The sequence below is a fragment of the Eriocheir sinensis genome, chromosome 60 (genome assembly GCF_024679095.1).
Source record: "Eriocheir sinensis breed Jianghai 21 chromosome 60, ASM2467909v1, whole genome shotgun sequence".
In the NCBI taxonomy this organism is placed as follows: domain Eukaryota; kingdom Metazoa; phylum Arthropoda; class Malacostraca; order Decapoda; family Varunidae; genus Eriocheir; species Eriocheir sinensis.
The window spans coordinates 3,680,316-3,707,717 of NC_066568.1; the positions used below are offsets into that span (position 1 = coordinate 3,680,316).

The 27,402-nt window shown below is 51.3% G+C and overlaps 2 protein-coding genes across 8 annotated transcripts in view; one reads left to right on the forward strand and one right to left on the reverse strand.

Moving 5' to 3' along the window:
- The window catches only part of LOC126985750 (beta-glucuronidase-like), an 84,165-nt gene that overhangs the window by 23,256 nt on the left and 33,507 nt on the right, over positions 1-27,402 (forward strand). The gene's annotated exons all lie outside the window — the stretch shown is intronic.
- Positions 1,339-19,662, reverse strand: LOC126985771 (endocuticle structural glycoprotein SgAbd-8-like). 2 transcript variants are annotated; one of them, XM_050841164.1, is made up of 3 exons: positions 19,547-19,657; positions 2,657-2,841; positions 1,339-2,106 (listed from the first exon to the last, which is right to left on the reverse strand). In XM_050841164.1, the coding sequence occupies exons 1-3, from the start codon at positions 19,565-19,567 to the stop codon at positions 1,974-1,976; spliced, it is 339 nt and encodes a 112-aa protein (XP_050697121.1). In that variant the 5' UTR covers positions 19,568-19,657; the 3' UTR covers positions 1,339-1,973. The 2 variants fall into 2 exon arrangements, with proteins under 2 accessions (XP_050697121.1, XP_050697122.1); XM_050841165.1 differs by lacking the exons at positions 1,339-2,106; positions 2,657-2,841 and adding exons at positions 17,794-18,396; positions 18,924-19,105 and having other exon boundaries at positions 19,547-19,662.

Genomic DNA, 27,402 nt, shown 5'->3' on the forward strand with positions numbered 1-27,402 from the left:
AAGGCTATTCATTCCCTTCACCTGTTACACGACAGAGCGTTGTACTGGATTCATGAATGTTTTCCCTATGAAAGAATAAAACAGTGTGCCCTCCCGTGCTGGAACACACTGGGGGCAGTCACGTACACGCGACCAGCTGCGTACACGGGTCCGTGTTCATAGCGATCAGCCTTTTGTTTCAAAACAAGGGGGGACAGTCAGGAACAGAGGGCAGCCAGGAACACGACACCGGCCTGGACTGTTCCTTTATTTGTAAACAATAGTCATTTGATATCCGGAGCTATTGACAAATATTATTATGGCATATATAATATTTTACTAGGACTAACCTTAACTTAATTTCTCCACCAACTCGACACAGTCTTCCAAACACCTATCCCCTATTCTTCGATAACACTCAGCTGTCCCCTTCTTCTACACCAAACATTTTACTAGGACTATCCTTAACTTAATTTTTCCACCAACTAGACACAGTCTTCCAAACACCTATCCCCTATTCTTCGATAACACTCAGCTGTCCCCTTCTTCTACACTAAACATTTTACTAGGACTATCCTTAACTTAATTTCTCCACCAACTCGACACAGTCTTCCAAACACCTATCCCCTATTCTTCGATAACACTCAGCTGTCCCCTTCTTCTACACCAAACATTTTACTAGGACTATCCTTAACTTAATTTCTCCACCAAAACGACACAATCTTCCAAACATCTATCCCCTATTCTTCAATAACACTTAGCTGTCCCCTTCTTCTACACTAAACATCCTCGGCCTATCCTTAACTCAAAATCTTAACTGGAAACTTCATATCTCTTTCTAAATCATCTTTCTCGGGGACAGGCGTTCTGTATCGTCTCCACCATTCTTTCCCCCTCTCAGTTGCTGTCCATATACAGGGGCCTTGTCCGCCCTCGTATGGGGTATGTATGCATCTCACGTGTGGGGGGCTCCACACATACAACTATTATGGACAGAGTGGAGTCTAAGGCTCTTCGTCTCATCAACTCCCCTCCTCTCACTGACAGTCTTCTACCTTTTAACTTCCGCCGCCATGTTGCCTCTCTATCTATCTTCTATCAGTACTTTCATGCTGACTGCTCTTCTGAACTTGCTAACTGCATGACTCCCCCCTTCCGCGGCCCCGTTGCATAAGACACTTTACCCTGTCTCATCCCTGTGCTATGCAACTTACTAATGCAAGAGTTAACCAGCATCTTCACTCTCTCATCCCTTCACTGGTAAACTCAGGAACAGCCTCCTTTGTCCAGGTTTCTTCCTTTCTACAACTTTCATACAGAATTTTCTTCTCTTTTTTTTAATATTACTGTTTAGAATAAAGGAAAATACACCAGTGTTTTTGCATCACTCTTTATTTACAAACACAACCGTTTGCTGGGATGATATAAATAAATAACATCGGAAAATAAGATAGAAAATGTACATTGTGTAGATTTGTTTGAAGAGTAAATTGTGGCAGTATTTGGAAAATCGAGAGATGGATGGATGTAGATAGATAGATAGATAGATAGATAGATGATTGATAAACTGACAGTCCGGCAGACAGATATACTGAAACAAGCAGATAAACAGGCAGACAAACAGGCAGATAAACAGGCAGACAAACAGACTAGCGTCGACAGAGACTTTGAGAGAAACTTATCGTCAGAACAAAACTCAACAGCTAAAGAAAAAAAAAGACTAGACGTCAGAGAGAAAAGAAAATCCTAATCATGTTTTTCTCCAATATGAAGAACTAGAAAAAGCCCTCGAAGAACCCTGAAGGGTGGGCGGGTGTGGGTGGAGGGTGGGTCAGAGTGGGCGTGGGTGGGCGTAGGTGTGGGCTGGGAGTGGGCGTGGGTAAGTGTATGTACAAAGGTGTGAGATCGTTGGAGGAGCAGAGATGGGTTAGAAAAAAGATCCTTAGTCCATGGCGGGGTCATGGCGTGGGCGTGGGCGTGTGCGGGCGTGGACGTTAGTGCACGAAGGTGTCGGAGCGCTCGTAGGGCAGCGGCGGGGCCACGGGCAGCACCGCGCCCTCAGGCTGGTAACCTCCTGCGCCGGCGGTGAAGGAGATGGCCACGGGGGTGCCGTCTGGGCTGGTGTAGCTGGGGGAGGGGGGGGGAGGTTAGCGTGGTGGTGATATTGTGCTCGCCACTGTATTTGTCACCTGTGGACAACACAAGTCTAGGCGCCCAAACCTGAACGTTTCGCTTACTTCCCTGTGGGTATATTTACGTGTGAGATACCATGGGTTCTAAAGTTATCATGGGCAGAATGGAAGAAACTGTAAAGAGTGGCAGAAGCAGGAAACCAACCACGATAGGACGGGACAATGCCGGACATTGCTCTGAGAGACGCACAGGCAAGGTCAACACAGCCGTGAAGGAGGCAGTTAGGGCGAGGGAAACATTGTATATGGCGGCTGATTTGAACCATGGACGCCCCCGGGATTGTTTCGTTAGATTCCAAACATCCTCGTTGGATACGAATATGGGACGAGGGTCAGTAGTGTCGTTAGACGGGAATTCGTTATATGCGAACTCGTTATATAAGAGATCTTACTGTGCACCGAATTGCACAGTGATCAGAGGATGGCGGCGAGGACAGTCATTTGATGAACTTCCCTTCCCTCCCAACCACCTCTGCCCCGCTCACCTGAAGGCGCCGGAGGACTCCTGGCCGTCGGCCTGGCGCCCCGCCTCGCTGCGCACGATGCCGTTGCCGGTCTCGAAGTCGAAGGTGTACTCGCCCGCGGCGTTCTGGGAGCGGTCGTCCTTCAGGATGGGGATGGGCGTGTCGTAGCCGGGCGCCGCCGCCGCCGCCGCCACCACCACGCTCAGCTGGGGGAGAGGGGAAGGTTACCCGGGGAATGAGGTAACGGGGCCTTGCACAGGGGAATGGGGAAGAGAAAGGGGAAAGAGGAAGATGGGGAATGCTGTGTAGGAAATGAAGCCTTACGAGGGAATGAAGGAAAGAGAGGAGAATGTGTATGGGGAATAAGAAGGGAGAGAGGGAGAATAGAAGAGTTACATGTGGATTAAAAGGGAAAGTATTAGAGAATGGTTAAGTGAAAAGGAAAAGGGAAATGCTCTCTCTCTCTCTTTGTACTCACGATCAGTAGGCTGAAGTTCATGTTTGTGTTGCTTCCTCGAGAGCTCACGAAGGAGTGTGTGGCAAAGAGCGGCGCGCAGGCCCTTATATACCTCCCCGCAGCTGACCCGCCCCTCCCTAGCTGCGTCCTTGCGGCGGCGGAGAGAGAGAGAAAGAGAGAAGTCCATATTCTTTGGTTCCTCTTCAAGCCGCCTAAGCTCGTGACAGTCTTGAACAGCGTTCAAGTGACTTCCAGGCACTGCACACCAAGCCCATGTAGAGCCTCGGGTGTGTGCTGGAGGGCCGAACAGGCTTGGCGCGGGGCTTGGCGGGGCGCATACTCCCAGTCTCTCTATGGGTATATGTCAACGAGTCAAGACGTTCTGTTGTAGCTTGGAAACTAACCACGTGGTGTTCTGGAAAATACTCTCAATGTGACTCCCATTCAAACTTACCCCGAATCACACATACACGACTATTTCATTCTTTTTTCTTGTCCAAAACTTATAAACCTGACCTTCCGGCGCGGCGTCTCGGGCTTGGCGTCCCACACAGTCTCAGGGTCCGGTATGCAAGACTGTTCCGGCGCCACAGCCTCGGCCCGGGGCGTGTTTATGGTCTTGTGGCATCGGGGGCTGGCTGGTCCAGACCACTTATCATAACATTTTCACCGGCGTGGCGGGTGACCGTGGACACGTGACAAGGACGTGAACCGGACGGGATCCTATTGAATGTTTCCCCGTGCGAGATCCACCAGTCCCATCACCAACCCTTCCCCTATCCACCAGTCCCATCACCAACCCTTCCCCTATCCACCAGTCCCATCACCAACCCTTCCCCTATCCACCAGTCCCATCACCATCCCTTCCCCTATCCACCAGTCCCATCACCAACCCTTCCCCTATCAATCAGTCCCATCACCAACCCTTCCCCTATCCACCAGTCCCATCACCAACCCTTCCCCTATCCACCAGTCCCATCACCAACCCTTCCCCTATCCACCAGTCCCATCACCAACCCTTCCCCTATCCACCAGTCCCATCACCAGTCCTTCCCCTATCCACCAGTCCCATCACCATCCCTTCCCCTATCCACCAGTCCCATCACCAGCCCTTCCCCTATCCACCAGTCCCATCACCAGCCCTTCCACTTTCCACCAGTCCCATCACCAACCCCTTCCCCATCCACCAGTCCCATCACCAACCCTTCCCCTATCCACCAGTCCCATCACCAACCCTTCCCCTATCCACCAGTACCAACACCAACCCTTCCCATATAAACCAGTCCCATCACCAACCCTTCCCCATCCACCAGTACCATCACCAGTACTTCCACTATCCACCAGTCCCATCACCATCCCTTCCCCTATCCACCAGTCCCATCACCATCCCTTCCCCAATCCAACAGTCCCATCACCATCCCTTCCCCATCCACCAGTCCCATCACCAACTTCCCCCATCCACCAGTCCCATCACCATCCCTTCCCTACCCCCCAGTCCCATCACCATCCCTTCCCCGATCCACCAGTCACATCACCAGCCACTCCCCTATCCACCAGTCCCATCACCAACCCTTCCCCTATCCACCAGTCCCATCACCAACCCTTCCCCTATCCACCAGTCCCATCACCAACCCTAACCCTATCGACCCGTCCAATCACCTACCCTTCCCCATCCACCAGTCCCATCACCAACCCTTCCCCATCCACCAGTCCCATCACCAACCCTTCACCCATCCACCAGTCCCATCACCAACCCTTCCCCTATCCACCAGTCCCATCACCAACCCTTCCCCTATCCACCAGTCCCATCACCAACCCTTCCCCTATCCACCAGTCCCATCACCAACCCTTCACCCATCCACCAGTCCCATCACCAACCCTTCCCCTATCCACCAGTCCCATCACCAACCCTTCCCCTATCCACCAGTCCCATCACCAGCCCTTCCCCATCCACCAGTCCCATCACCAGCCCTTCCCTATCCACCAGTCCCATCACCAACCCTTCCCTATCCACCAGTCCCATCACCAGCCCTTCCCCTATCCACCAGTCCCATCACCAACCCTTCCCCTATCCACCAGTCCCATCACCTACCCTTCCCCTATCCACCAGTCCCATGACCAACCCTTCCCCTATCCACCAGTCCCATCACCTACCCTTCACCCATCCACCAGTCCCATCACCTACCCTTCACCCATCCACCAGTCCCATCACCAACCCTTCCCCTATCCACCAGTCCCATCACCAACCCTTCCCCTATCCACCAGTCCCATCACCAACCCTTCCCCTATCCACCAGTCCCATCACCAACCCTTCCCCTATCCACCAGTCCCATCACCAACCCTTCCCCTATCCACCAGTCCCATCACCAGCACTTCCCCAAACCACCAGTCCCATCACCAGCCTTCCCTATCCACCAGTCCCATCACCAACCCTTCCCCATCCACCAGTCCCATCACCAACCCTTCCCCTATCCACCAGTCCCATCACCAACCCTTCCCTATCCACCAGTCCCATCACCAACCCTTCCCCATCCACCAGTCCCATCACCAACCCTTCCCTATCCACCAGTCCCATCACCAGCCTTCCCTATCCACCAGTCCCATCACCAACCCTTCCCTATCCACCAGTCCCACCAGCAACCCTTCCCCCTTCCACCAGTCCCATCACCAACCCTTCCCCATCCACCAGTCCCATCACCAACCCCTTCCCCATCCACCAGTCCCATCACCAACCCTTCCCCCATCCACCAGTCCCATCACCAGCCTTCCCCATCCACCAGTCCCATCACCAACCCTTCCCCATCCACCAGTCCCATCACCAACCCTTCCCCATCCACCAGTCCCATCACCAGCCCTTCCCCATCCACCAGTCCCATCACCAACCCTTCCCCATCCACCAGTCCCATCACCAGCCCTTCCCCATCCACCAGTCCCATCACCAACCCTTCCCTATCCACCAGTCCCATCACCAGCCTTCCCCATCCACCAGTCCCATCACCAACCCTTCCCCATCCACCAGTCCCATCACCAACCCTTCCCCATCCACCAGTCCCATCACCAGCCCTTCCCCATCCACCAGTCCCATCACCAGCCCTTCCCCATCCACCAGTCCCATCACCAACCCTTCCCCATCCACCAGTCCCATCACCAGCCCTTCCCCATCCACCAGTCCCATCACCATCCCTTCCCTATCCACCAGTCCCATCACCAACCCTTCCCCTATCCACCAGTCCCATCACCATCCCTTCCCCTATCCACCAGTCCCATCACCAACCCTTCCCCTATCCACCAGTCCCATCACCAGCCCTTCCCCAATCCACCAGTCCCATCACCAACCCTTCCCCAATCCACCAGTCCCATCACCAACCCTTCCACTATCCACCAGTCCCATCACCAACCCTTCCCCAATCCACCAGTCCCATCACCAACCCTTACACAATACACCACTCCCATCACCAGACCTTCCCCATCCACCAGTCCCATCACCAGCCCTTCCCCATCCACCAGTCCCATCACCATCCCTTCCCTATCCACCAGTCCCATCACCAGCCCTTCCCCTATCCACCAGTCCCATCACCAGCCCTTCCCCTATCCACCAGTCCCATCACCAACCCTTCCCCTATCCACCAGTCCCATCACCATCCCTTCCCCTATCCACCAGTCCCATCACCATCCCTTCCCCTATCCACCAGTCCCATCACCAACCCTTCCCCTATCCACCAGTCCCATCACCAACCCTTCCCCTATCCACCAGTCCCATCACCAACCCTTCCCCTATCCACCAGTCCCATCACCAGCCCTTCCCTTATCCACCAGTCCCATCACCAACCCTTCCCCTATCCACCAGTCCCATCACCAACCCTTCCCCTATCCACCAGTCCCATCACCTACCCTTCACCCATCCACCAGTCCCATCACCTACCCTTCACCCATCCACCAGTCCCATCACCTACCCTTCCACTATCCACCAGTCCCATTACCAACCCTTCCCCTATCCACCAGTCCCATCACCTACCCTTCCCCTATCCACCAGTCCCATCACCAACCCTTCCCCTATCCACCAGTCCCATCACCAACCCTTCACCTATCCACCAGTCCCATCACCAACCCTTCCCCAATCCACCAGTCCCATCAACTACCCTTCCCCAATCCACCAGTCCCATTACCAACCCTTCCCCATCCACCAGTCACATCACCAACCCTTCCCCTATCCACCAGTCCCATCACCAACCCTTCCCTATCCACCAGTCCCATCACCAGCCCTTCCCCATCCACCAGTCCCATCACCAACCCTTCCCTATCCACCAGTCCCATCACCAGCCCTTCCCCATCCACCAGTCCCATCACCAACCCTTCCCTATCCACCAGTTCCATCACCAACCCATACCAAATCCACCAGTCCCATCACCAACCCTTCCCCTATCCACCAGTCCCATCACCAACCCTTCCCCTATCCACCAGTCCCATCACCAACCCTTCACCTATCCACCAGTCCCATCACCTACCCTTCACCCATCCACCAGTCCCATCACCTACCCTTCACCCATCCACCAGTCCCATCACCTACCCTTCCACTATCCACCAGTCCCATAACCAACCCTTCCCCTATCCACCAGTCCCATCACCAACCCTTCACCTATCCACCAGTCCCATCACCAACCCTTCCCCTATCCACCAGTCCCATCACCAACCCTTCCCCAATCCACCAGTCCCATCACCAACCCTTCCCCTATCCATCAGTCCCATCACCAGCCATACCCTATCCACCAGTCCCATCACCAGCCCTTCCCCTATCCACCAGTCCCATCACCAGCCCTTCCCCTATCCACCAGTCCCATCACCAACCCTTCCCCTATCCACCAGTCCCATCACTAACCCTTCCCCTATCCACCAGTCCCACCACCAACCCTTCCCCTATCCACCAATCCCATCACCAACCCTTCCCCCATCCACCAGTCCCATCACCATCCCTTCCCCTATCCACCAGTCCCATCACCAACCCTTCCCGTATCCACCAGTCCCACCACCAACCCTTCCCCATCCACCAGTCCCATCACCATCCCTTCCCCATCCACCAGTCCCATCACCAACCCCTTCCCCATCCACCAGTCCCATCACCAACCCTTCCCCATCCACCAGTCCCATCACCAGCCCTTCCCCATCCACCAGTCCCATCACCAGCCCTTCCCCATCCACCAGTCCCATCACCAACCCTTCCCCATCCACCAGTCCCATCACCAACCCTTCCCCATCCACCAGTCCCATCACCAGCCCTTCCCCATCCACCAGTCCCATCACCAACCCTTCCCTATCCACCAGTCCCATCACCAGCCCTTCCCCTATCCTCCAGTCCCATCATCAGCCATTCCCCTATCCACCAGTCCCATCACCAACCCTTCCCCTATCCACCAGTCCCATCACCAACCCTTCCCCTATCCACCAGTCCCATCACCAGCCCTTCCCAATCCACCACTCCCATCACCAACCCTTCCCCATCCACCAGTCCCATCACCAGCCCTTCCCTATCCACCAGTCCCATCACCAACCCCTTCCCCATCCACCAGTCCCATCACCAACCCTTCCCCATCCACCAGTCCCATCACCAGCCCTTCCCTATCCACCAGTCCCATCACCAACCCTTCCCCATCCACCAGTCCCATCACCAACCCTTCCCCATCCACCAGTCCCATCACCAGCCCTTCCCCATCCACCAGTCCCATCACCATCCCTTCCCCATCCACCAGTCCCATCACCAACCCTTCCCCATCCACCAGTCCCACCACCAACCCTTCCCCTATCCACCAGTCCCATCACTAACCCTTCCCCTATCCACCAGTCCCAAAAGCAACCCTTCCCCTATCCACCAATCCCATCACCAACCCTTCCCCGATCCACCAGTCCCATCACCATCCCTTCCCCTATCCACCAGTCCCATCACCAGCCCTTCCCCTATCCACCAGTCCCATCACCATCCCTTCCCCTATCCACCAGTCCCATCACCAGCCCTTCCCCAAGCCACCAGTCCCATCACCATCCCCTTCCCCATCCACCAGTCCCATCACCAGCCCTTCCCCATCCACCAGTCCCATCACCAACCCTTCCCCCTATCCACCAGTCCCATCACCAACCCTTCCCCATCCACCAGTCCCATCACCAACCCTTCCCTATCCACCAGTCCCATCACCAACCCTTCCCCATCCACCAGTCCCATCACCAACCCTTCCCTATCCACCAGTCCCATCACCAACCCTTCCCCATCCACCAGTCCCATCACCAACCCTTCCCCATCCACCAGTCCCATCACCAACCCTTCCCTATCCACCAGTCCCATCACCAACCCTTCCCCATCCACCAGTCCCATCACCAACCCTTCCCCATCCACCAGTCCCATCACCAACCCCTTCCCCATCCACCAGTCCCATCACCAACCCTTCCCCTATCCACCAGTCCCATCACCAACCCTTCCCCATCCACCAGTCCCATCACCAGCCCTTCCCCATCCACCAGTCCCATCACCATCCCTTCCCCATCCACCAGTCCCATCACCAACCCTTCCCCATCCACCAGTCCCATCACCATCCCTTCCCCATCCACCAGTCCCATCACCAACCCTTCCCCATCCACCAGTCCCATCACCATCCCTTCCCCATCCACCAGTCCCATCACCAACCCTTCCCCTATCCACCAGTCCCATCACCAAGCCTTCCCCATCCACCAGTCCCATCACCAACCCTTCCCCATCCACCAGTCCCATCACCAGCCCTTCCCCATCCACCAGTCCCATCACCAACCTTCCCCATCCACCAGTCCCATCACCAACCCTTCCCTATCCACCAGTCCCATCACCAACCCTTCCCTATCCACCAGTCCCATCACCAACCTTCCCCATCCACCAGTCCCATCACCAACCCTTCCCCATCCACCAGTCCCATCACCAGCCCTTCCCCATCCACCAGTCCCATCACCAACCCTTCCCCATCCACCAGTCCCATCACCAGCCCTTCCCCATCCACCAGTCCCATCACCAACCCTTCCCCATCCACCAGTCCCATCACCAACCCTTCCCCATCCACCAGTCCCATCACCAGCCCTTCCCCTATCCACCAGTCCCATCACCAGCCTTCCCCATCCACCAGTCCCATCACCAACCCTTCCCCTATCCACCAGTCCCATCACCAACCCTTCCCCATCCACCAGTCCCATCACCAACCCCTTCCCCATCCACCAGTCCCATCACCAACCCTTCCCCATCCACCAGTCCCATCACCAACCCTTCCCCTATCCACCAGTCCCATCACCAACCCTTCCCCATCCACCAGTCCCATCACCAACCCTTCCCCATCCACCAGTCCCATCACCAACCCTTCCCCATCCACCAGTCCCATCACCAACCCTTCCCCATCCACCAGTCCCATCACCAACCCTTCCCTATCCACCAGTCCCATCACCAACCCCTTCCCCATCCACCAGTCCCATCACCAACCCTTCCCCATCCACCAGTCCCATCACCATCCCTTCCCCATCCACCAGTCCCATCACCAACCCTTCCCCTATCCACCAGTCCCATCACCAACCCTTCCCCATCCACCAGTCCCATCACCAACCCTTCCCCATCCACCAGTCCCATCACCAACCCTTCCCCTATCCACCAGTCCCATCACCAACCCGTCCCCTATCCACCAGTCCCATCACCAACCCTTCCCCCAACCACCAGGCCCATAACCAACCCTTCCCCATCCACCAGTCCCATCACCATCCCTTCCCCATCCACCAGTCCCATCACCAACCCTTCCCCTATCCACCAGTCCCATCACCAACCCTTCCCCATCCACCAGTCCCATCACCAACCCTTCCCCATCCACCAGTCCCATCACCAGCCCTTCCCCATCCACCAGTCCCATGACCAACCCTTCCCCTATCCACCAGTCCCATCACCAACCCTTCCCCATCCACCAGTCCCATCACCAACCCTTCCCCATCCACCAGTCCCATCACCAACCCTTCCCCATCCACCAGTCCCATCACCAACCCTTCCCCATCCACCAGTCCCATCACCAACCCTTCCCTATCCACCAGTCCCATCACCAACCCTTCCCCATCCACCAGTCCCATCACCAACCCTTCCCCATCCACCAGTCCCATCACCAGCCCTTCCCCATCCACCAGTCCCATCACCAACCCTTCCCCATCCACCAGTCCCATCACCAACCCTTCCCCATCCACCAGTCCCATCACCAGCCCTTCCCCATCCACCAGTCCCATCACCAACCCCTTCCCCTATCCACCAGTCCCATCACCAAGCCTTCCCCTATCCACCAGACCCATCACCAACCCTTCCCCAATGCACCAGTCCCATCACCAACCCTTCCCCTATCCACCAGTCCCATCACCAACCCTTCCCTATCCACCAGTCCCATCACCAACCCTTCCCCATCCACCAGTCCCATCACCAACCCTTCCCTATCCACCAGTCCCATCACCAACCCTTCCCCTATCCACCAGTCCCATCATCAACCCTTCCCCTATCCACCAGTCCCATCACCAACCCCTCCCCTATCCACCAGTCCCATCACCAACCCTTCCCCTATCCACCAGTCCCATCACCAACCCTTCCCCTATCCACCAGTCCCATCACCAACCCTTTCCCTATCCACCAGTCCCATCAACCACCCTTCCCCATCCACCAGTCCCATCACCAACCCTTCCCCATCCACCAGTCCCATCACCAACCCTTCCCCATCCACCAGTCCCATCACCATCCCTTCCCCATCCACCAGTCCCATCACCAACCCTTCCCCATCCACCAGTCCCATGACCAACCCTTCCACTATCCACCAGTCCCATCACCAACCCTTCCCCTATCCACCAGTCCCATCACCAACCCTTTCCCTATCCACCAGTCCCATCACCAACCCTTCCCCTATCCACCAGTCCCATCACCAACCCTTCCCCTATCCACCAGTCCCATCACCATCCCTTCCCCTATCCACCAGTCCCATCACCAACCCTTCCCCTATCCACCAGTCCCATCACCAACCCTTCCCCTCTCCACCAGTCCCAGCACCAACCCTTCACCACTCCACCAGTCCAATCACCATCCCTTCCCCTATCCACCAGTCCCATCACCAACCCTTCCCCTATCCACCAGTCCCATCACCAGCCCTTCCCCTATCCACCAGTCACATCACCAACCTTTCCCCTATCCACCAGTCCCATCACCAACCCTTCCCCTATCCACCAGTCCCATCACCAACCCTTCCCCTATCCACCAGTCCCATCACCATCCCTTCCCCATCCACCAGTCCCATCACCAACCCTTCCCCATCCACCAGTCCCATCACCAACCCTTCCCTATCCACCAGTCCCATCACCAACCCTTCCCCATCCACCAGTCCCATCACCAGCCCTTCCCCATCCACCAGTCCCATCACCAACCCTTCCGTATCCACTAGTCCCATCACCTACCCTTCCCTATCCACCAGTCCCATCACCAACCCTTTCCCTATCCACCAGTCCCATCACCAACCCTTCCCCTATCCACCAGTCCCATCACCAACCCTTCCCCTATCCACCAGTCCCATCACCAACCCTTACCCTATCCACCAGTCCCATCAACAACCCTGCCCCAATCCACCAGTCCCATCACCAACCCTTCCCTATCCACCAGTCCCATCACCAGCCTTCCCTATCCACCAGTCCCATCACCATCCCTTCCCCTATCCACCAGTCCCATCACCAGCCCTTCCCCTATCCACCAGTCCCATCACCAGCCTTTCCCCTATCCACCAGTCCCATCACCAACCCTTCCCCTATCCACCAGTCCCATCACCAACCCTTCCCCTATCCACCAGTCCCATCACCAACCCTTCCCCAATCCACCAGTCCCATCACCAACCCTTCCCTATCCACCAGTCCCATCACCAACCCTTCCCCATCCACCAGTCCCATCACCAACCCTTCCCCATCCACCAGTCCCATCACCAACCCTTCCCCATCCACCAGTCCCATCACCAGCCCTTCCCCATCCACCAGTCCCATCACCAACCCTTCCCCATCCACCAGTCCCATCACCAACCCTTCCCTATCCACCAGTCCCATCACCAACCCTTCCCCATCCACCAGTCCCATCACCAACCCTTCCCCATCCACCAGTCCCATCACCAACCCTTCCCCATCCACCAGTCCCATCACCAGCCTTCCCCATCCACCAGTCCCATCACCAACCCTTCCCCATCCACCAGTCCCATCACCAACCCTTCCCCTATCCACCAGTCCCATCACCATCCCTTACCCGATCCTCCAGTCCCATCACCAACCCTTCCCCTATCCACCAGTCCCATCACCATCCCTTCCCCTATCCACCAGTCCCATCACCAACCCTTCCCCTATCCACCAGTCCCATCACCAACCCTTCCCCTATCCATTAGTCCCATCACGAACTCTTCCCCTATCCACCATTCCCACCACCAACCCTTCCCCTATCCACCAATCCCACCACCAACCCTTCCCCCATCCACCAGTCCCATCACCATCCCTTCCCCTATCCACCAGTCCCATCACCAACCCTTCCCCTATCCACCAGTCCCATCACCAACCCTTCCCCTATCCACCAGTCCCATCACCAACCCTTCCCCAATCCACCAGTCCCAACACCAACCCTTCCCCTATCCACCAGTCCCATCACCAACCCTTCCCCTATCCACTAGTCCCATCACCAACCCTTCCCCTATCCACCAGTCCCATCACCAACCCTTCCCCAGTTCACCAGTCACATCACCAACCCTTACCATATCCACCAGTCCCATCACCAACCCTTCCCATATCCACCAGTCCCATCACCAGCCCTTCCCCTATCCACCAGTCCCATCACCAACCCTTCCCCTATCCACCAGTCCCATCACCAACCCTTCCCCTATCCACCAGTCCCATCACCAACCCTTCCCCTATCCACCAGTCCCATCACCAACCCTTCACCCATCCACCAGTCCCATCACCAACCCTTCCCCATCCACCAGTCCCATCACCAACCCTTCCCCATCCACCAGTCCCATCACCAACCCTTCCCCATCCTCCAGTCCCATCTCCATCCCTTCCCCTATCCACCAGTCCCATCACCAACCCTTCCCCTATCCACCAGTCCCATCACCATCCCTTCCCCTATCCACCAGACCCAACACCAGCCCTTCCCTATCCACCAGTCCCATCACCAACCCTTCCCCATCCACCAGTCCCATCACCAACCCTTCCCTATCCACCAGTCCCATCACCAGCCCTTCCCCATCCACCAGTCCCATCACCAACCCTTCCCTATCCACCAGTCCCATCACCAACCCTTCCCCCATCCACCAGTCCCATCACCAACCCTTCCCCTATCCACCAGTCTCATCACCAGCCGTTCCCCAATCCACCAGTCCCATCACCAGCCCTTCCCCTATCCACCATTCCCATCACCAACCCTTCCCCTATCCACCAGTCCCATCACCAGCCCTTCCCCTATCCACCAGTCCCATCACCAACCCTTCCCCCATCCACCAGTCCCATCACCATCCCTTCCCCTATCCACCAGTCCCATCACCAGCCCTTCCCCAATCCACCAGGCCCATCACCAGCCATTCCCCATCCACCAGTCCCATCACCAGCCCTTCCCCATCCACCAGTCCCATCACCAACCCTTCCCCATCCACCAGTCCCATCACCATCCCTTCCCTATCCACCAGTCCCATCACCAACCCTTCCCCTATCCACCAGTCCCATCACCAACCCTTCCCATATCCACCAGTCCCATCACCAGCCCTTCCCCTTTCCACCAGTCCCATCACCAGCTCTTCCCCTATCCACCAGTCCCATCACCAACCCTTTCACCTATCCACCAGTCCCATCACCAACCCTTCCACTATCCACCAGTCCCATCACCAACCCTTCCCCTATCCACCAGTCCCATCACCAACCCTTCCCCTATCCACCAGTCCCATCACCATCCCTTCCCCTATCCACCAGTCCCATCACCAGCCCTTCCCCTATCCACCAGTCCCATCACCAACCCTTCCCCTATCCACCAGTCCCATCACCATCCCTTCCCCTATCCACCAGTCCCATCACCATCCCTTCCCTTATCCACCAGTCCCATCACCAACCCTTCCCCTATCCACCAGTCCCATCACCAGCCCTTCCCCTATCCACCAGTCCCATCACCAACCCTTCCCCTATCCACCAGTCCCATCACCAGCCCTTCCCCTATCCACCAGTCCCATCACCAACCCTTCCCCTATCCACCAGTCCCATCACCAACCCTTCCCCAATCCACCATTCCCATCACCAACCCTTCCCCTATCCAACAGTCCCATCACCAACCCTTCCGCTATCCAACAGTCCCATCACCATCCCTTCCACTATCCACCAGTCCCATCACCAACCCTTCCCCTATCCACCAGTCCCATCACCAACCCTTCCCTATCCACCAGTCCCATCACCAACCCTTCCCCTATCCACCAGTCCCATCACCAACCCTTCCCCTATCCACCAGTCCCATCACCAACCCTTCCCCTATCCACCAGTCCCATCACCAGCCCTTCCCCTATCCACCAGTCCCATCACCAACCCTTCCCCTTTCCACCAGTCCCATCACCAACCCTTCCACTAGCCACCAGTCCCATCACCAACCCTTCCCCTATCCACCAGTCCCATCACCAACCCTTCCCCATCCACCAGTCCCATCACCAACCCTTCCCCATCCACCAGTCCCACCACCAACCCTTCCCCTATACACCAGTCCCAACACCAACCCTACCCTATCCACCACTCCCATCACCAACCCTTCCCCATCCACCAGTCCCATCACCAACCCCTTCCCTATCCACCAGTCCCATCACCAACCCTTCCCCATCCACCAGTCCCATCACCAACCCTTCCCTATCCACCAGTCCCATCACCAACCCTTCCCCATCCACCAGTCCCATCACCAACCCTTCCCTATCCACCAGTCCCATCATCACCCCTTCCCTATCCACCCGTCCCATCACCAACCCATCCCTATCAACCAGTCCCACCAGTACCCCTTCCCTATCCACCAGACCCAGCACCCACCCTTCCCTCTCCACCAGTCCCATCACCAACCCTTCCCCTATCCACCAGTCCCATCACCAACCCTTCCCCTATCCACCAGTCCCATCACCAACCCTTCCCCAATCCACCAGTCCCATCACCAACCCTTCCCCTATCCACCATTCCCATCACTAACCCTTTCCCTATCCACCAGTCCCATCACTAACCCTTCCCTATCCAGCAGTCCCATCACCAACCCTTCCCCTATCCACCAGTCCCATCACCAACCCTTCCCCTATCCACCAGTCCCATCACCAACCCTTCCCCTATCCACCAGTCCCATCACCCACCCTTCCCTATCCACCAGACCCATCACCAGCCCTTCCCCTATCCACAAGTCCCATCACCAACCCTTCCCCTATCCACCAGTCCCATCACCAACCCTTCCCCTATCCACCAGTCCCATCACCAACCCTTCCAATATCCACCAGTCCCATCACCAACCCTTACCCCATTCACCAGTCCCATCACCAACCCTTCCCCTATCCACCAGTCCCATCACCAGCCCTTCCCCTATCCACCAGTCCCATCACCAACCCTTCCCCAATCCACCAGTCCCATCACCAACCCTTCCCCTATCCACCAGTCCCATCACCAACCCTTCCCCTATTCACCAGTCCCATCACCATCCCTTCCCCTCTCCACCAGTCCCATCACCAACCCTTCCCCTATCCACCAGTCCCATCACCAACCCTTCCCCTATCCACCAGTCCCATCACCAGCCCTTCCCCTATCCACCAGTCCCATCACCAGCCCTTCCCCTATCCACCAGTCCCATCACCAACCCTTCCCCTATCCACCAGTCCCATCACCAACCCTTCCCCTATCCACCAGTCCCATCACCAACCCTTCCCCTATCCACCAGTCCCATCACCAACCCTTCCCCTATCCACCAGTCCCATCACCAACCCTTCCCCTATCCACCAGTCCCATCACCAACCCTTCCCTATCCACCAGTCCCATCACCAACCCTTCCCCTATCCACCAGTCCCATCACCAGCCCTTCCCCTATCCACCAGTCCCATCACCAGCCCTTCCCCTATCCACCAGTCCCATCACCATCCCTTCCCCTATCCACCAGTCCCATCACCAACCCTTCCCCTATCCACCAGTCCCATCACCAGCCCTTCCCCTATCCACCAGTCCCATCACCAGCCCTTCCCCTATCCACCAGTCCCATCACCAGCCCTTCCCCTATCCACCAGTCCCATCACCAACCCTTCCCCTATCCACCAGTCCCATCACCAACCCTTCCCCTATCCACCAGTCCCATCACCCCCTCTTACTAACTGTCTTCTGCCTTTTAAATTCCGACGCAGTGTTGCCTCATTTTCTGTCTTCTATCGATATTTTCTTGCCGACTGCTCTTCTGATCCTGCTAATTGCACACGGCTTTCAACTCTAGCTCTTCCCTATACTTTCCGAATCCCTTTTATAATATCATATTATGCAAGAGTTGACCAACACCTTCATTCTTTCATCCCTGTCACTGGAAACTCCATTGCAGCTTTCCTTCCTCCATGTCTCCCTCTGCGAGTTTCATAGATTGTCTCTTCCTTCGCTAAATAAGATTACTATTTATAATTAATGAAAGTACACCAGTGTTTCTGCATCACTCTTTATTTACAGACGCAACCGCTTGCTGGGTTGAAATAAATAAATCACAGTGGAAAATAAAATGAATAAATATTCATTGTAGTTTTGTGAGGAGGAATATATGGCATTATTTTGAAAGTCGAGTATGAGAGAGAGAGAGAGACTAGAATCGACAGTCTTCGTGCGAAACATCACCATAACAGAATAGAATAATAATAAAAAGATGGAGGCCCGAGAGAAAAAAGAAAACATTCAAATCACATCTTTCCTCAATATGAAGAAGGGGCAGAAGACCCTTGAAGTGTGGGTGGAGTTAGGTGGGCGGAAGAGGGTCAGGGTGGGTGTGGTGTGGGTACAAAGGTACGAGATCGTTCGAAGAGCAGAGATGAGATAGAAATATAATATGATCCTTAATCCATGGCGGGGTCATGGCGTGGGCGCGGACGTGGGCGTGTGCGTGTGCGGGCGTGATTGTTAGTGCACGAAGGTGTCGGAGCGCTCGTAGGGCAGCGGCGGGGCCACGGGCAGCACCGCGCCCTCAGGCTGGTAACCTCCCGCGCCGGCGGTGAAGGAGATGGCCACGGGGGTGCCGTCTGGGCTTTTGTAGCTGGGGGGGAGGGGGGGGGGAGGTTAGCGTGGTGGTGATACCGTTCAAGATATTACAACATTTTTCCTTAGCACTACGTGACTGGAGTCGCCCAGACGTGCAGACAAGCCTGGCGTCATCACACAGTCAGGGAGATCGGAGCCTAACACTACGTAGTCTGGGAACCAAGGTTGAATTAGGATTTCGTAAGCTAACACGTCAATGTTTTCTGGTTATAAACGGGTATACATACATATAAAACCCCAAAGGTTCCACTATAATTGTATTCGTAATTGTAACAAGGACAAGACCAAGGAAATTAAAGACTGGCAGAAGTATAAAAAAGTAATAAAACAGCTAAGGTAAGACTGGGTCCAGTAGTTAGTATTGTTAAATGCGAATTCGTTAGATATGAACTCGTTAGATGCTAAATCGTAATGTACTACACCGCACTGCACAGTGATCCAGGTGGGCAGGAGGTGGTGGTGACGAGAAGGATTTCACGACCCTTCCGCTCCTTCCCTCGCCTTTCCCTTAACCCCTCTCACCTGAAGGCGCCGGAGGACTCCTGGCCGTCGGCCTGGCGCCCCGCCTCGCTGCGCACGATGCCGTTGCCGGTCTCGAAGTCGAAGGTGTACTCGCCCGCGGCGTTCTGGGAGCGGTCGTCCTTTAGGATGGGGATGGGCGTGTTGTAGCTGGGCGCCGCCGCCGCCGCCACCACCACGCTCAGCTGGGGGAGAGGGGAAGGGAGGATAGTGATTGCCTGGAAAGCCTACAGGGGGAGTTAAAGAGAGGAAAAAGATAATTGTCAAGTGGGGAATTTTTTTTTTTCATAGTCGACCTTTAGTGGCAGCAGGCTTTCATGATGGGCAAGTGTTTTACATTGGCGCCATCTTGTTTGGCCCTTGCTGCGCCCCGGAGCTCCTCTTGATCCTCTTTAGAGTCTCGCTGGAGTCCGGGTTGATAGGCGGCCATCAGGACATGTGGGTAGTCTAAGGCCACTCGGCGATGATTTAAATTGTCAGCTTTTGGCGGAGGGCGGGTCTCGAACCCAGTAGCTACACAGCGCCCGCACGCCTCCGCCGCCCCGCTGAAGGGGAGTGTTACGCAGGGAATGAAGGCTTGCGAGGGCCGGAGGGGATTGAAAAGGAGGAGGAGTGTCAGTACTCACGATCAGTAGGCTGAAGTTCATGGTTGTGTTGCTTCCTCGAGAGCTGACGAAGGAGTGTGTGGCGAAGAGCGGCGCGCAGGCCCTTATATACCTCCCCAGCAGCTGACCCGCCCCTCCCTAGCAGCGTCCTTGCGGCGGCGGAGAGAGAGAGAGAGAGAGAGAGAGAGAGAGAGAGAGAGAGTTGGCTTCGGTCTGGGACGGGTTCAGATTTAATGTCTTTGCGCGTATTAGACAAAAGAAAATAAACAAGTAAAATAAGTTAATAGATCAATGAACTTATTCATAGTAGTAGCAGTAGTAGTAGTGGTAGTAGTAGTAGTAGTAGTAGTAGTAGTAGTAGTAGTAGTAGTAGTAGTAGTAGTAGTAGTAGTAGTGGTAGTAGTAGTAGTGGTAGTAGTAGTAGTAGTAGTAGTAGTAGTAGTAGTAGTAGTAGTAGTAGTAGTAGTAGTAGTAGTAGTAGTAGTGGTAGTAGTAGTAGTAGTAGTAGTAGTAGTAGTAGTAGTAGTAGTGATAGTAGTAGTAGTAGTAGTAGTAGTAGTAGTAGTAGTAGTAGTAGTAGTAGTAGTAGTAGTAGTAGTGGTAGTAGTAGTAGTAGTAGTAATAGTAGTAGTAGTAGTAGTAGTAGTAGTAGTAGTGGTAGTAGTAGTAGTAGTAGTAGTAGTAGTAGTAGTAGTAGTAGTAGTAGTAGTACTGGTATTGCTAATTTGCGTGTTGTAATCAATCAAGATTTCACACATTAAATACAAACAATAAAATAGGTATCAGTCTTTCTTTGAGTACATAATGAAAGCAGTGAGAACCAAGAAGTAGCAATGGTGAGGACACGTGGCCTTTGCAGGAGAGGAGACAACAGGTGGACGGAAAGAGTGACAGCCTGGGAAACAAGTGACAGGAAAAGTCACCGGGGAAGGCCGCGCAGCAGCTGGCGGAGTGAAATTAAGAAGCAGATGGAACACTCACCTCAGGACTGGACACTCGATGCTCATGACAGGGGCGATTGGAAACGTTTTAATGCCTCCTCTAATTTCGATGATTCGTTTTAGATCACTGGTCTAGTTGTAATACAGCCGGTGTTCTGTTGACCATTGAGATCTGCATCACCGTGGTCTGGGTGATGCAGCATGAGAGAAGGGTTGCACGCCCACGGCCCACCTCCCACGCGGTCACAGAACAGCATTTTTTTTTATCATTTATGAGGAGTGTAGACCCCAAGAACGCCTCATGCAATGTATGAGGAGCTGATAAGTCAAGATAGTTTTGCAGAAATGCGTTTGTAGGCACGAAAGGTGTAGAATAGTGGCAATGAACAACAAAACTGAGGCAGCAGAGTGAATCCAGATCAGGTTCAGATCCTGATCAGTGATCCAGAGCTGACCAGGGCTCCAAAAGAAGAGGTCTAGAGACACACACAGTGGAAGGAAGCGGGCTGATGATGTCATGCTTGTGGGGAAGAGAAGTTGAAAGGCAGGGAGAGTGAAGGGAGGAAGGAACGAGGAGAGGAAAGGGGAGGAAAATTGAAATGAGATTGAGAAAAGGCGAAGAAAATGAGAAAGAAAGGAAAGTATATGTCTGTCTGTCTGTCCGTCTGTGTTAACATATAGATGTTAAATAATGATGGTAGCAATAATACAACACTAATAATAATAAAGATAATAGTAATAATTATAAGAATAGTTAATTTATTTGCAGCACAGCAATAAATGAGTGTAAATATACAACTAACCGACTAACTTAAAGAAAAAAAAAATAGAAATGACTGAATGACTTCTCAAAGCAAGCAAACTAATGTCTATCTCTCAGTCTGTCTGTATGTCTGTCTGTCTATAGTACGCATGTATGTATGTATGTCTGCGTATATGTATGTATGAATGTATGTATGTATGTATATGATGTATGTATGTATGTATGTATGTATGTATGAATGTATGTATGTATGTATATGATGTATGTATATATGTATGTATGTATGTATGTATGTATGTATGTATATGATGTATGTATGTATGTATGTATGTATGTATGTATATGATGTATGTATGTATGTATGTATGTATGTATGTATGTATGTATGCTTGCTTGAAGGCGTAGGCGTGGCTCTGGGGGTAGGGGGCTGGGAAGGCCGAGACCCGTCCTGAGGTAAGTGCAGGCCCTCCTTAGGCCTTCACAGGAGAGCCTGGGAGGAGGAAAACAGTGCAATTTGAGTAACTGTATAATTTGAGTGTAGTTTAGGCAGCTGTATAATTAACTCTTGACATTGGACCCTAAGACTTAACTTGAACTCAGAGACAGACAACTTGACCCCCTTGAAATGCAGACCACAAACTAGACCACTGCTTAAAGGGGCTAATTTTATTTTATTTTATTTAATTTTATTTTTTATCAAGGGTAGAGTAAGAAATGGAATCAAGTGTCAACCCACCCATTCCCATTCCCATTCCCATTCCCTTTCCCCTTCACCTCCCCTTCCCCTACCTCTCCCTTCCTTCCTTTTCCGAGACATGTAGATATTTAAAAAAACATCATATATACAAAAATAAGTGACACATTATTACATCTCTCATCCCTCTCCCTCCCCCTCTCTCCTCTTCATTTTTCAGAGACAATGTAAATATATATAAAAAAAATCATACGGAGAGAATTGAGTGACATATTGATACATCTATGGCTAATCTATGGCATCTATGGTAATTTGTGCAGAGAGAGAGAGAGAGAGAGAGAGAGAGAGAGAGAGAGAGAGAGAGAGAGAGAGAATCATCTTATCGCGGTTTGTGTGATATATATCCTGTTACAATTCTTTACACGAGAGTCTATTTGTGGTTTTCCTTTGAGGTTTTGCATCATCATCAAAACGTCAAGTATTTTCATCTCCGTTATTGAATTTTATATCATTTAAGAATTATGACAAGCCGCAGAACTGAACCCCGAGACAATTCAATTTTTATTTATTTTTTTTTTTTTTATTTTTTTTACGCGTATGCCTATAGCGCCGTCATCTTGTCATCTCTCCACAAGTGTTTTCCTTCTGGCGCTCTCCTCATTCTCTCTCTCTCTCTCTCTCTCTCTCTCTCTCTCTCTCTCTCTCTCTCTCTTTCAATGATGCAACACACACACGCGCGCACACACACACACACACACACCACACACACACACACAGAGAGAGAGTTCTTCCTACTTTCCCGTCTTCCTCCTCTCATTTCTTCCTTCCGTCCTTTCTTCCTTCCTTCCTTCATCGTAACTTTCTTGCTATGTTTTTTTCTTATTTTTTCTTTCGTTTTCCTTTCATTCATTCATTCTCTCTCTCTCTCTCTCTCTCTCTCTCTCTCTCTCTCTCTCTCTCTCTCTCACCAACTGTTTTCATTCGTACTTGAACTCATTCGTTGCTCCATTTTCATGTCATAACCTTGAGCCACGTGTGTATGTGTGTGTGTGTGTGTGTGTGTGTGTTCATCAGAGGACACAAATAAGTATATAGAAGCGATGAGAAAAATGAAGCTGTTATTGTGGTCGGAGTGTTAAGATAGAAACGGATGACCCACTTTGTCGAACCCTGAACGGAGCGAGCGAGAGACGAAGAAAGTGGAGAGAATGAGAGAGTGTTATAAATTGGTTATTACACTGGGCAAATTTTCCGTGGATCTTCAGTCAAACCACGATTTCTGCTAGCGTGGTTCTCATTTGTTTCTTGTTATTGCTGATGATGATGATGGTGAGTAATCCCGTCGTCCTTCAGTGAAATCTACCGTAGCTTTGGAAGATCGTGGACGCATCAGAAAACCACGGAAATAGGAGAACCACGCCAGCGGAAATCGTGGTTTGACTGAAGATCCACGGAAAATTTGCCCAGTGTAATAGCCCCTCTAGCGTGTATACAGACTCACCCTACAGATCGTCACCCTTTGCTAGGAGATACTGCACAGCGACGACTCCTTCTACATATATAGATAATAATAATAATACAGATAGATAATGTTAGGGTGTTAGCGTGTATGCAGACTACAGCTTATAGATCGTCACCCTTTGCTAGGAGATACTTCACAGCGACAATTCCTTCTTCATATACAGTTAGTTATAATAATACAGATAGATAATGTTAGAGTGTTAGCGTGTATGCAGACTACACCCTATAGATCGTCACCCTTTGCTAGGAGATACTTGATAGCGGCGATTCCTTCTACGGACGGGGCTTCGTGGTGCAGTGGTTAGCACACTCGGCTCACAACCGAGAGAGCCCGGGTTCGATTCACGGGCGGAGTAGAAAAATTTGGGCGGCTTTTCCGATACCCTACGCCCCTGTCCACCCAGCAGTGAATGGGTACCAGGTATTAATCGGGGGTTGTGTCCCGTCTCCTATAATTCCTTTCCCTTCTGTCTCTCTCCGGCATATGACCACAGATGTTGCGCCGACTAAACGAAACTTTCCAAACTTTTTCCTTCTACAGATACAGATTCATTACCTGTTTTGGTGAGCTTGTTTTGTTTTCCGCGCCGTTGGAAAAATACGTTGCGGTTCACCTTTACTAAGCGACCCGGGGTAAATGAAGCATCGAAATTCAGAGGGCTACTAATGGCCGGATTGTTACACTTCCTCGCCCAAGCCCACATATTTGACGAGGGTTTCACAGGAGTTGTGGGCCTTTCCAGGGGTAGTTTAATGACCCTGGTGGTAGTTTGACCCTTCTTCTGTACCTTGAACCTAGAAAAACACTCATTATAACCCGACTGATCTCCATTTTGGCCTTTGGAAATTGTTGATGTGAGAGGCAGGGTCGTCTAAAAATACCAACCTAAGAATCGCGTTTTACACACACACACACACACACACACACACACACACACACAGTACATTCGTGTTTGCATGAAAAAAAATCTTAAAGCTCTATACCTCCCCATAAATAAACGTGAAATCTATTTTTATATGAATGGTGATGGCCAAAACTCAGGGACACTGCGATGCAACTTAGAGGTAAAGAGGATGGACCAAATTGATGACTGATGCAACAAGGAAAAAAAGAAGATGACCCAAATTAAAGAAAACGTAACAGGAGAGAAAAAAAATAGATGAAATAGGAAAAGAGTAATGAAAAGTAAACAAAATAAAAATACGAAAAAGTAAAAAGAAGTTAAAAAAAAAGTTAAAAGGAAAACAATAATAAATGAAGAAAACGTAACGGTGGAAAAAAAACACTAAATGAAATAGGAAAAGAGTAATAAAAAGTAAACAAAATGAAAAGAAGAAATGTAAAAAGTCTAAAATTAAAAGGAAGTTAAAAAAAAAGTTAAAAGTAAAATAATAAAAGTTTAAAATATAAGTTTAAAATGTGAAAGCAGAATAAAGTATAATAGACGAAAATGAAGCTATTACAGTATTATGAGATATGAACAAGGACAGGAAGGAAGGAAGGAAGGAAGGAAGGAAAAGGTGGGAAGAAAAAGAATGATAAAAGACAAGAAGAAAGAAAGAAAGGAAGGAAGAAAGAAAAAAAGAGAAGAAAAGAAACGAAGGAAAGAGAAAGAAGGAAAGAAAGAAAACAGAAGTACAAGGAGAGAAAGAAAGGAAGAAAGAAAAAAAAAGAAGAAAAGAAACGAAGGAAAGAAAGAAAACAGAAGTACAAGGAGAGAAAGAAAGGAAGAAAGAAAAAAAGAGAAGAAAAGAAACGAAGGAAAGAGAAAGAAGAGAAGAAAGAAAACAAAGTACAAGGAGAGAAAGAAAGGAAGAAAGAAAAAAAGAGAAGAAAAGAAACGAAGGAAAGAAAGAAAACAGAAGTACAAGGAGAGAAAGAAAGGAAGAAAGAAAAAAAGAGAAGAAAAGAAACGAAGGAAAGAAAGAAAACAGAAGTACAAGGAGAGAAAGAAAGGAAGAAAGAAAAAAAGAGAAGAAAAGAAACGAAGGAAAGAAAGAAAACAGAAGTACAAGAAGAGAAAGAAAGGAAGAAAGAAAAAAAAGGAAGAAAAGAAACGAAGGAAATAGAAAGAAGTAAAGAAAAAAAATTACAAGGAGAGAAAAAATGTAAAAAAATCAAATCTAGTTTAAAGGAGAAAATAATGAATGCCTAAAGAAGAAAAGAAAAGAAGGAAAGAAGTAAAGAAAAATATTAAAAGGAGAGAAAAAAAATGTTAAAAAAGCAAATGTAGATAAAGAGGAGAAACCAAAGGATGCCTAACCAGAACAAAAGTGCAAGAGAGAGAAGGAAAAGTATATATAAAATCCCAGTTAGGTCCATTTGAAAGTTTAAACAGCGGCACCACTTGAGGCAGGTAAGGGAAGGCGTGGCGGTCAGTAATGAAGCACCTTGGTCCAGTTCTTTTGAGTTTGTGGCGAGGAAAAGTGAAGAAGAGCAGGAGGAGGAGGAGGAGGAGGAGGAGGGAGAAGAACCACGCCCGTCCACTTTCACCTATGGATAGAGGGAGGAAAGAAGAGAGAGGAGGGAGGAAAGAAGGGAAGGAAATAGAGGACTAAGGTCGTTGTGTGTGCGAGCGTGTGTGTGTGTGTGGGTGTGGGTGTGGGTGTGTGTGAGAGAGAGAGAGAGAGAGAGAGAGAGTTTCAATAAGTGCTCCATTTTGTTAACATACACACACTCTCTCTCTCTCTCTCTCTCTCTCTCTCTCTCTCTCTCTCTCTCTCTCAACCACAAACCTTACCTTGCTACCCACGTTAATTACCAAACACACACACACACACACACACACACACACACACACACACACACACACACACACACACACTGAGGTCCCATAGCTCAGTCGGTTAAAGCGCTGCACTGCCAGGCCTCGCGGCGTGGCTGGCAGTGGTTCGAGCCCCGCATATATGAGGTGTGTGGGGGAGAAGAGGAGGAGGAGGAGGAGGATAATAATAATAACTTTATTTCCACAAAAAAAGTGGTTATTCTAAACATCTAAATAGACATGGTAGGTTATACATATAAATATACATGGTGGATTATACATCTAAATATACATGATAGAATATACATAAGGCAGTGGAGTAGACAATACATTCATACAGAGGTCAACAGCTTCTTTTTTGAGATTTGATTTTAATGTGGTCAGATTATGAGTCTTTTATTTCATTCGGTAGTTGGTTCCATGATTTAGGACCTAATACATGAAAGGCTCTTGCGCCTGTGTCGGTGTTGGTTCTCGGGACGTAGAGATTGTTTTGTTGTCTTGTTGTTGAGTCTGTCATATAGTTGACAGTTGGGAGAGAGAGGATGTGGTCTGGGTAATCCTTTATTTTCTGCTTAAACACTTTTGTTATGATGTTAAAGGTGATTAGGTCTTTGATTTTGAGTCATTGTAAATCTTTAAATAATGGAGTGACGTGATCGTATTTTCTGGCTTTCCCATCTGTCACTTTTACCGCGAAGTTTTGTAGTTTTTGCACTTTGTTTATTAAAGTTGAGTTTGTTGTCCCCCATATTGTGATGCCGTATTTTATGATGCTTAATACCAAAGTCTGTATAACCATTAAGCGTGTTTCTTTGTTGAAAAGATCTTTGTGTCTGTTAATGAAAATTAAGGTTCCCATTGTTTTCCTAGTCATTTCATTTATGTGTCTGTTGAAGGTCATGTGTGAATCCAGATGTAAGCCAAGGTTCTTAACATGGAGGAGGGGCTGTATCACGCCATCGGCACATCTGATGGTGGTGTTGTTAGGTATGTGTGCCAGGAGTTGGCGTGTGCCTAGGAAGATACATTGTGTCTTACTGATGTTTAGCTGAAAGCCGTTCTGTAGAAAATAGGTTCTTATTTGTTTCAAAGTGATCTCAGTTTTATTAATTAAAGTATTTATTTCGTTGATATTACCGCTGTGGAGGAACTGTGTGTCGTCAGCGTATTGTACTAGAAGGCAGTTATTG